Source organism: Oryzias melastigma, linkage group LG1 (genome assembly GCF_002922805.2).
Source record: "Oryzias melastigma strain HK-1 linkage group LG1, ASM292280v2, whole genome shotgun sequence".
In the NCBI taxonomy this organism is placed as follows: Eukaryota; Metazoa; Chordata; class Actinopteri; order Beloniformes; family Adrianichthyidae; genus Oryzias; species Oryzias melastigma.
Genome location: NC_050512.1, coordinates 21977488 through 21988119, shown reverse-complemented (window position 1 = coordinate 21988119; position 10632 = coordinate 21977488). Strand labels below are relative to the sequence as shown.

Below are 10632 nucleotides of genomic sequence, written 5' to 3'. Positions count from 1 at the left end.
CACCATGTGTTGCATATCTTAATTACCTTTCTCGACAGCGTGTGTGTTTTTTTTTGGTAATACTTATAGGAAATATAGCAAAAATAGCAAATTATATACCAACTAGCTTATAAAAATATTTTGAATACTGACCAAAGCCTCGCACTTTTTGTAGAAGCTTGTTTAAAGAGTAAAGTTACTTCAATTGACAGCAGTTTTTTAATTCGAGTGTGTGTTATGCAACAGTTTTGAAGAACACTTTATTGCCTCATTTCAGAAGTGAGCTAAAAAGTGTCACAGATGGATTGTGCAACAGTACTGCCACATGTTTGCAATGACCTAAAATGTAGTTTAGCAACCCACAATCAAGAAATCATACACAGTTTTTAGGAAGTGCTGGGGGCCACATGTTATTAAATTTATGACAAGGGCCCGCGGGCCACTTAAAATATGAATGTGGACCACATTTGGCCCACCGGTCGGACTTCAAACTAATTTAAAACTAGTACGCTGTAAAATCAGATCTACCGGTGCTTGAAATAAGTAAAATTATTCGAAAAAAAATCCTTGTTTTCTTAAACTAATGGTTTTCTGCTATAGATTATTTTTCTTCCAAGACAGAACATAATACTAGCTTTCTTGAAACATAGTTAATAGCAGTAGAACATAATTAATTTTGCTTCTCAGGATTCTGTTTTTGTGGCCTAGTTTTTAGTTTCAAGGTGGTAAACATCCATTAATCCATCCATTTTCTTTACACAATTATTGTGACGGTAATTGTAACGGTAATTGGGTTGCTGGAGCCTATCCAACATGGTTTCCAGAGCCTATCCAACACGGTTTGCCAGTCCATCGCAGAGTCACACATACAAGGGGAAATTTTTTCAGACAAATATTATTCTCTCTTTTCATTATTTGTTCACTTTTAGAATTCCTAAAAACATGTATTCTATTGATTTTAGAATTATACATTTTCCAACTAAAATTGTGTGCAAAAAATGCATGTTTACTTTTATTTTCATCTTAATAAGAAAATGTACATATATTAAATGTAGGTTAGACTTGGTTTGAAAATTTACAGTAAAATAGGTATATAAGCATTCACTTAGACCAGGGATGTCCAAGGTCAGTTTTTGAGGCCGGCCTCCTGCTGGTTTTTCAGAAATCCTACCATATCTGCTGTGTTTGGCCAAGAAGGAGCTTCAATGGCAGGTTGGTAGGAAGACATGTAGGACACTGGCCCTTGAGGACTGACTTTGGACACCCATGGCTTAGGTAAAACCTCAAATAAAACAACCCTACAGCTGTATTAATATCATTTTCATGTAATTAAATAAAAAATACAATAGAAATGAAAAAAATAAAAATGCAAAAAAACATTTAAAAAAACTACAAAAAAGTAAATAAAGGCAGCTCATTGAAGAAGTCCTTATGTATCACAGAATTACCTTTTAAGTTTTCATTTTATTTATTTATTTATTGCAGTAAGACTCATAAAAGTAAAACAATTTTAAAAAATGGAAAAAAAAATTAAGTCAGGGATGAATTTTTCATGTTTTTTTTCCCCTTCAAGCAGTGTGTTGATTTGGCTTCATCCAGATCACTTTGTTACTGCAGGGGGCGCCAATCATCCAATGTTTTAGACATTTAGCTGCCCCAATATATGCCGGAGAAATTAACAGACAAAAAGCTTTAACAAAACATAATACAACTGGTATGAATAAATTATATCAAATTATTTAATAGATTTTGTATATTTGTTTGTTTTAATACTATGCCAAATTAAATCAGATTTAGATTTTTTTTTATTTTGATTCCGGCATAATTAATAGCCTACTGTCGGCTAAAAGTTTCCCCTGCGTGTGTTTACCGCCAAAATTCAAGTTAGACGACGGTCTTTTGGTTTGATGTAAACATTGAACAGTAACTTTGCTCACCGGGTTGTTCTTCTACTGGCTTGTCGTCGATACACATCTTTTCTCTGGCGTTTGTTTCGGGAGGACGAGAGAAGCAACGATGTACATTAAATCCATCATTATCGAAGGTTTTAAATCTTACGCCCAGAGGACCGAAATCAACGGCTTCGACCCGCTTTTCAATGCCATCACCGGACTGAACGGCAGCGGCAAGTCCAACATTTTGGACTCGATATGTTTCCTTTTGGGGATTTCTAACCTCACACATGTAAGGACCTTTACCGTATATTTAGAGTTTAAAGTTAAATAATTACATGTTTTTTTTTTATTTTTTAAGCTAACTTTCTTTTAGCTAACAAAACCATACTTTTTAAACAAAAAATGCCCTTATTTTATTCTGTCCTGTTTATTTCTAAGGTTCGAGCTTCAAACCTCCAGGACTTGGTTTACAAGAACGGACAGGGTGGCATCACTAAAGCTACTGTGTCTATTACTTTTGACAACTCAAATAAAAGCCAGAGTCCTCTGGGATTTGAAACCCACGATGAGATCACTGTAACCAGACAGGTCAGGAAAGAACACAACTATTTTAAATTATAATTAACATGAATTTTAACTTGAATGGGAATGTTTTCTGTTTAAAGGTCGTTATAGGAGGCAGGAACAAATATCTGATCAATGGGGTCAATGCCAACAACACCAGAGTGCAGGACTTGTTCTGCTCTGTTGGCCTCAATGTTAACAACCCACATTTCCTCATCATGCAGGTCAGTTTTTCATCTTAAAGTTTTCAGAAATTGCAACAGAAGTTTGACCTTTATGTGTCTTTTTCCCCATCCTATTTAGGGAAGAATAACCAAGGTTTTGAACATGAAACCACCAGAGGTATGTTGTTTGATTTAAAACAAAAAAGTAGAAACAGATTCATACTTTTATAGTACTCACATACTATTTGTCTCTAGATTCTTGCCATGATTGAGGAGGCTGCAGGCACCAGAATGTACGAATGTAAGAAGATCAGTGCACAGAGGACAATTGAGAAGAAAGAGGCCAAACTGAGAGAGATTCAGACTGTACGTCTACCATCTGTTATCAAAATTTCTTGTGTTTTTGGGAAGGCATATGGCTGCAAACTTTGTTCTTTTTGTTTAGATTTTGGATGAGGAGATTACTCCTACCATGCAGAAGCTGCAAGAGGTGAGCTAAACTATTGATTTGTCAGCTGTTGACTATATTAAGGCATATGTTTTTCAACATATTAAGATTTGAGTAATATTTTTCTTTGGGTAGGAAAGATCCTCCTATTTGGAATACCAGAAACTGATGCGTGAGATCCAGCACTTGTCGCGACTTTATGTGGCCTGGCTGTTCGTGTGCGCTGAGGAGACGAAAGCGAAGTCCGCTGAAAATCTGAAGGAAATGCAAGACAAGATAGCCAAGATGCAGGCCACCATGGCTGAGAATGAGAGCAAAATCCAGGAGCTTTCTGCTCAGATTCAAGAGCTGGAGAAGAAAAATGACCAGGTACTGGAAGAGAAATATATTTTAAAAAAGAGCATCTTTTCTCTTTTTATTACTCTGACACATTTTTGGTGCTTATTTTAAGGAGGTAAATGGAGAACTAAAAACCTTGGAGATGTCTCTTGCGAGTGTGCAGCGTGAGGACGCTAAAGCTCAGAGCGCTCTAGATTTAAAGAAGCAGAATCTGAAAGATGAAACCAAGAAGAGAAAGGAGCTAGTAAAGAGCATGGAAGAGGTAATTGATTCATTTGTGACTGCAAGTTTTTTTTTCTCAAAACCCTTGAGTTTATATTTATTTTTATTTTTAGGACAAGAAAGTGCTTGTGGTGAAGGAAAAAGAAGTGGCCAAGTTGTCCGAGCAGCTTCAGGCCCTTCAGGTGGAAGGACAAAAAAACAGCACTGGACTCGAGGCAGCTGAGCAGCATTTCAAAGCCGTGTCTGCGGGTCTTTCTACCAATGAGGACGGCGAGGAAGCCACTTTAGCTGGGCAGATGATGGCCTGCAAGAACGACATGAGCAAAGCAGACACCGAGGCTAAGCAGGTGAAGAACAGAAATCCTCTTGATGCTGGGCCGCTTGACTTCCTGCAGACCTGCTGTTTCACTCATTTCCATTTTTGCACAGGCCCAAATGACCCTGAAGCATGCCCAGGCAGAGCTGAAGACCAAACAAGCGGAGGTGAAGAAGATGGACGGCGGCTACAAGAAAGATCAGGACACCTTGAAGGCCGTCAGAAGCAGCCGAGAGAAACTCGAGGCAGAGCTGGCCAAACTCAACTATGAAGGTTTGTCTGATGGTAAAAGAGGATTTTTTGAAACATCTTTTCCTTGTTTGATGATTCAACCTGCGTTTGCTGCAGATGGAAAAGAAGAGAGTCTGATGGAAAAACGAAGACAGCTTTCCAGGGAAGTCGCTCAGCTTAAGGGGACTTTTGACCGGCTCATGTCTCGCTTCCCCAGCCTGCGCTTTGAATACAAGTAAATGCTTCTTTCAGTTTGAGTTTTTATGTGTTTAAATGTACTCTTTAAATGTTCTCCAAATTTGTTGTTTTTCAGGTTAGAAAGCTCCTCGAAATGTGAACAAATAACTGATCCTGCTGTTTCTTTCATCTCTATGAATTACGTAATCTAAATATTAGAACTTAGTCTAACTTGAGTTTCTGTTCTTCTGCAACATGAATCAAATTTTTTCCTCCCTCTTTGCTATTTTTTATTTTAAGAATGTTTATTTTCTTTAGATAAATTTTTCTTTTGTTGTAATTCCATTATGCTTATTTGACAGCAGTTTGAACTTAAAGACCCACTCTGATCAACTTTTGATCAATTTTCAAAGTGTTTACTGTGTTTTTTATTATGATTTTGTCATTTGGAGCCAAAAAAACAGTTTCTGCAGAGCAGCTATCTCGTTTTTTTTTTTTTTTATGCCTCTGAGTTTTGGGCCGTACGCTTCTACTCCCTGTTGCTGAGAGCTCCATGTTAACATGCTCTCTTAGCTTAGCTTACGAAACAAGTGAGCTCTTTTTTTTTTTAAGCTGCATTTTTCTTGATTGACAGTGATTTGAATAAAGAAATCCTCAGAAATGATAATTTAGACCTAATTTTATTTAAGTATGTCCTCCGTAATTTGAAAAATGTCACAAGAACATGTTAAAAGCACCATTTTCATGCGAGTGGGTCTTTAAAGTTGAACGACAAGGGTTTAATAATGAAAAAGTGTAGCTTCTAGCCAGCTCATTTGCTAACGTTTGCTCACTTCTACCAGAACAAATCTCAAATAAATTCTAGTCGACATTGAAGTAAGAAACCGCTAAACCAAAGAGGAGCTTTCGACTTCCTGGTTTTCAGAGATGATCCCTGTTTTTTGTCTCCCAGGGACCCGGAGCGAGGCTGGGACCGAAGCAAAGTGAAGGGTCTTCTAGCGAATCTCATAAGTGTCAGTGATGTTTCCTACGCCACCGCACTGGAGGTCGTTGCAGGCGGACGGCTCTACAACATTGTTGTTGACACAGAGGTAGACTTTAGAAAGAAAATCGGTTGTTTCAAAGATTAACAGAATTTTTTAGGCTAAAATGATCGAATCCTTTCTGTTTAGGTGACTGGTAAGAAGCTGCTGGAGAAAGGAGAGCTGCAGCGCAGGTACACCATCATCCCCCTCAACAAGATCTCTGCCAAGACTCTGAACGACAAAGTGATCAGCACCGCAAAGCGCCTGGTGAGAAAATGGTTTATTTACGTCACAGCTTTTCAATCAAATGTAAATCATTGTTTTCTTGTTGCTGATTTTTATGGTTTTTGTTTGTTCTGTGAGGTGGGGGAGGACAACGTCCACACCGCTCTGTCCCTGGTCGGATACGAGTCCGACCTTCGTAAAGCCATGGAGTACGTGTTCGGATCGACGCTGGTCTGTGACACTTTGGACAATGCGAAGAAAGTAGCGTTCGACAAGCAGGTGATGACCAAGACAGTCACACTTGGGGGAGACATCTTTGACCCGCAGGGAACTTTGAGTGGAGGTGAGATCAACACTCGACTCCCCATTTCTTTGTCAAACAACATCAGTTTCAACACCCATCACTCCATACCTTCTCTTTTTTTTCAGGTGCTCGCTCACAATCAGCATCGATTCTGTCAAGCCTGCAGGAAGTAAAGGATGTTCAGGACAGCCTGAATGAGAAGGAGGCCCAGCTTCAGGACACTGAGCGACAGATGTCCAGCCTGAAGGGAACCGCTGAGAAGTATGAAAGAGCAGCAAAGATAAAACATTTAAACACTTTGTGACAGTATTTTACTAGCATGCACCATGTAAAAGTGCATCATGTTAATATGATTAACGTAAAGATGTTTACAGTATTTAGATTAGTTTCTGTCAAAAACATCAACTTTTTTTGGTTTGATTTTCAGTTGAAAATTCAAAACTATACAAATGCATAATTAGATTTTAGAGGGAGAAATATTTATGTCACAAAAATGAAATAAAAAAAACTTTTTTTTTTAAATTGCACCTGCCATTTTTCATCCTCACTTTTTCCTCTCTCTGCAGGTACCGGCAGCTGAAGCAGCAGCACGAGCTGAAGCTGGAGGAGGAGCAGATCCTGCAGACCAAACTGCAGCAGAGCTCCTTCCATCAGCAGCAGGAGGAGCTGGAGAGGCTGCAGAAGGCCATCGGTCTGAACATTAACGGTTCTTTTATACAAGTAAATGGGAAAAGGGTTTTGTTTTTAAACCTTTGTGAAATCTGCCTCCCCAGACGAGAGTGAGGCCACTTTGTGTCTCACCAAGGAGGTGCAGAAGCGAGCTGAGGAGAAGTACAAGGTGCTGGAAAACAAAATGAAAAATGCCGAGGCTGAGAGGGAGAAGGAGCTGAAAGCTGCCCAGCAGAAACTCAACAAAGCAAAAGCCCAAGCAGACGCCTTCAACAAGACTTTAAAGCAGAAGCAGCAGGTCAACTTTCCTTTTTTTAAGTGAAAAAAAAAATGCAGAAATTAATGGTTTCCAGAAACATATCAAGCTAGCATCACTTTTCCAGTATTTGGTTTAATAGTTCTGTTTTCTTTATTCTTGTTTTTCCAGGAGTCTGAAGCCGTGGCCTTGGAGCTGGAGGAGCTTCGGAGGGAGCAGGCGACCTACGAGCAGCAGATTCAGGCTGTCGATGAGGCCATGAAGGCCATCCAGGAACAGATAGACAGCATGGCCTGCACCGTCACTCAGAACAAGGTACGAGTATCGGCCTGAAGGGCAAATACAAACTTTTACTGTAGAGATTTACAAATGCAGCATGAAATCCTTAGGTTTTAAATAAATGTTTAGAAATTGAGCTAAATTGAAGTAGCTTGAATGGATAGAGAGAGCACACATGTCTTTGGAGATAAAAAAAAAAAATTGAAAATTGTTTAAGGAAAAAAAATCTTAAAGAAAACTTAACCTCTGAAAATTCAGTGTAAAGGCTAGAAATCCCAAATTCAAACAGTAGAAAATAGTTGTGCAACTTCGGTAGAAGAGACTAATTAAATTTTTCAGTGAAAAAATAGAATTATTACATAAATAATGAAGCATAAATGATAAACAAAAACATAGGGCTGGGTTGAAAAAATAAATAAATAATAAAAAATAAATCGATCTAACGTATAAAGTTAAAGTTCACTAGCTTGATGCTAATATATAATGGGATTTCCCATAGAACGGCTAATGCTAATGCTTGGTCGGCCTAAACATACATTGCAGACTAAATGAACATCTTTATAAACTCACAGGTATGATTTTTCCAAACTTTTATGGAAATATATTTTTTAAAGTAACCATTTGTGGTGTAAAGCAGTTTTTTTCCTCATACTTTTTTCTTCTTTTGGAATAAGGTGTAATGCAATAATGCAATCACCACCTAGAGGCCAAACTAAAACGCCCTCCAGGAGAGGCAGAACAATTGTTGGAGCTTCTTTGTTTGAGAATCCATATAATAACACTGTATGATTTTAACAATGTCATAATTTCACTTATAAATTTTACAGTATGTGAACTGTATCAGATTAATCTGAATATCGTCAAAACATACATAAATATCCTTCTGATCTTTTTGGTTTATTTTTAAATCTGTCCTTAATTTGTTACACAGAAAGTACCATTGGGATGTATTTAAATAGTTCATTTTTATGCATTTAGGTTTATATTTGTTGAAATACCAAATTAGTTTAAACATTTTCAGATTATGGTTTAGTTGGAGGCCAAGAAATCAACCCTCCAATTTTCTTCTTCTAACATTTTAAATATATTGTTTAAAATAAAGCTGCATTTTCTACTCCAAAGTTGTTGTTTTTTTCTCCTTCAGTTTAACCGTACATATGAGTGCAGCAGAACTGACATGTTTGTGTTGATGTGCTGCAGGAGGCGGTGCGGAAAGCCCAGGAGGAGCTGACCAAACTCAAAGAAGTGATCATGGCACAAGACAAGGAGATCAAGGTTGAGGAAATGGGCCTATTTAATTGAAAGAATTTTAGTAGACACAGCAGATATTTCTCTTTTTCTAATACTTGTTCTCATTGGTTCTGCAGGGAAAGAACTCGGAGGCCAATAAGATGAGAGAGCAGAACAACAACATCCAGCTGAAGATCAGGGAGGAGGAACACAACATCAATAAGCATCATAAAGACAGCCAGGATGCTGCTAACAAGGTACACTCTATGTCAGGATCTTGTCATCTTTGTGCTTCCTTGGTCTTTCAGAAAACGGTTTAGTATAAGGTCGTTGAGATATTCGTCTCTTGCAGGTGGCTCGGATGCTGGAAGAACACGACTGGATCCAGTCGGAGCGCCATTTCTTTGGCCAGCCGAACTCCTCTTATGACTTCAAAGTCAACAACCCCCGTGAGGCGGGCCAGCGGCTGAAGAAGCTGGAGGAAACCACCTCCAAGCTGGAGAGGAACGTCAACAAGAGAGCCATGAACATGCTGAACGAGGCAGAGGAGAGGGTGAGGGGCTCCGCTCCAGACTGCCCAATGGTTTCAATTTAACACTTTTTGTGATTGCTGAAAACGGTTTTTGCTTTTGCAGTACAATGACCTGATGAAGAAAAAGAGAATCGTGGAGAACGACAAAGCAAAAATCCTGCAGACCATTGAGGAGTTGGACCAGAAGAAAAATGAAGCTCTAAACTTGGCTTGGCAGAAGGTTTGCATCTATAAATGACTTGAAATCCTAATAAATATCTCTTCTCATTGGATCTTTTGGTTTCATGCTGTCTAAATCTTTTCTCCGTAGGTAAACAAGGACTTTGGCTCCATTTTCTCCACCCTGCTCCCAGGAGCTACAGCAAAGCTGGCTCCCCTGCAGGGCTGTGGTGTCCTGGAAGGTCTGGAGTTCAAGGTCGCCTTAGGCGACACGTGGAAGGAAAACCTGACTGAGCTCAGTGGCGGACAAAGGTGAGCAAACCATGTGCTCTGAAAATTCTCCAGAGCCATCATGACCTTTCAAAAGTCCGACGCGTCGAGTGCCTGACGGTCGTGGGTGTTTCCAGGTCACTCGTGGCTCTGTCTCTCATCCTGGCCATGCTGCTTTTCAAGCCGGCTCCCATCTACATCCTGGATGAGGTGGATGCGGCTCTGGATCTGTCGCACACGCAGAACATCGGCCAGATGCTGCGCACACATTTCAGACACTCCCAGGTGAGATTGCTGGCTACAAATTAGAGATGTTACGGTTTCAAATCAGCATTAAAGGGTCACCAAACAGGGGAGTTGGAGGCTGACTCCACCCACAGCTGAAATTTGAAAATCCAGTCCGAGGGCAGGACTGTTATCATTACTGGAGCAGCAGATCATGACTTGGGACTTAAATGGTTTGAACAATCATTAAATTCAAATGTAATACCCCAATTCAACCTGTAGGGGGCAACACACATACTGTTTTTGACTATATTTTCAAGAATTTAACAAGTTTTTTTTTTTTTTTTCCATTCATCTTCTTGGCCGCTTTTCCCTTTCAAGGTCAATGAAATTAGTTATTTGTTTTTAATTTAATATTCTAACTATTACCTACTTTCACTGAAGTTTTACTTTTAAACAAAACATTTATATATATTTTTTTCAAGTACAATACTGGCAAGCTGTGGTTTCAAAGCATAACATTTTTATTAAATAAAATTGGCATGAATTTATGCTGATTTAACAGACTGAAGTCTTAAATATAGTTTTATTTAACGTAAGCGATACGTGAAGATCAAAACTATCTTGGTGCATTTAAACTGTTTATATTGTTAATTATTTTGAATAGTGTCCCAGTGAGGCTCCCGTCCGTCCCTCATTTTTCCCCAACTCTTCTCCTGCAGTTCGTAGTCGTGTCCCTCAAAGACGGCATGTTCACGAACGCCAACGTCCTGTTCAAAACCAAGTTTGTGGACGGCATGTCCACGGTGACGCGGACGGCGCTCAGCCAGAGTGACATCCCCCATAAAGGTCAAGATAAAGCTCGCCAGAAAGACAAGAGGAACAAGCAGCTCGCCGCACTTTGATTTGCTAAAACCACATCATCGTTTTTGAATTGTGCTCGCATTTCCTGCATGGGTAACTGTTTCATCCACTTACATGTATTGGGTTTATATCTGATATGTCCTTTGTGCTTTCTTTCTTTTGGAGTTTTGCTCTTTTACGCGTCTTTTTTGTAAATAAAGTATTAAATTACTTTTTGGTGATCTCTTTGTTTTCTGATTTTAAACCAGGAGAGCCAGCT

At 39.1% G+C, this 10632-nt stretch overlaps 1 protein-coding gene across 1 annotated transcript; it reads left to right on the top strand.

The window, feature by feature from the left end:
* The first annotated feature begins 1188 nt into the window (after nt 1-1188).
* On the top strand, nt 1189-10584 carry smc2 (structural maintenance of chromosomes 2). Its single transcript, XM_024289480.2, has 25 exons — nt 1189-2163; nt 2313-2462; nt 2540-2662; nt 2742-2780; nt 2858-2968; nt 3048-3092; nt 3186-3419; nt 3502-3651; nt 3725-3958; nt 4041-4200; nt 4276-4393; nt 5288-5426; nt 5508-5627; nt 5724-5928; nt 6015-6150; nt 6456-6580; nt 6663-6856; nt 6986-7129; nt 8294-8368; nt 8461-8580; nt 8676-8876; nt 8959-9075; nt 9166-9326; nt 9422-9569; nt 10232-10584. Exons 1-25 carry the CDS (start codon nt 1996-1998, stop codon nt 10412-10414), a joined length of 3600 nt encoding a protein of 1199 aa, XP_024145248.1. The 5' UTR covers nt 1189-1995; the 3' UTR covers nt 10415-10584.
* Nucleotides 10585-10632: the final 48 nt, after the last annotated feature.

Excerpts from the sequence above, each read along its gene's own strand:
- smc2 (XM_024289480.2), top strand. The coding sequence starts at position 1,996 with ATGTACATTAAATCCATCATTATCGAAGGTTTTAAATCTTACGCCCAG. Across the intron at positions 3,420-3,501 it reads TGGAGAAGAAAAATGACCAG|GAGGTAAATGGAGAACTAAA; the intron begins GTACTGGAAGAG and ends GCTTATTTTAAG. Across the intron at positions 6,581-6,662 it reads GAGGCTGCAGAAGGCCATCG|ACGAGAGTGAGGCCACTTTG; the intron begins GTCTGAACATTA and ends CTGCCTCCCCAG.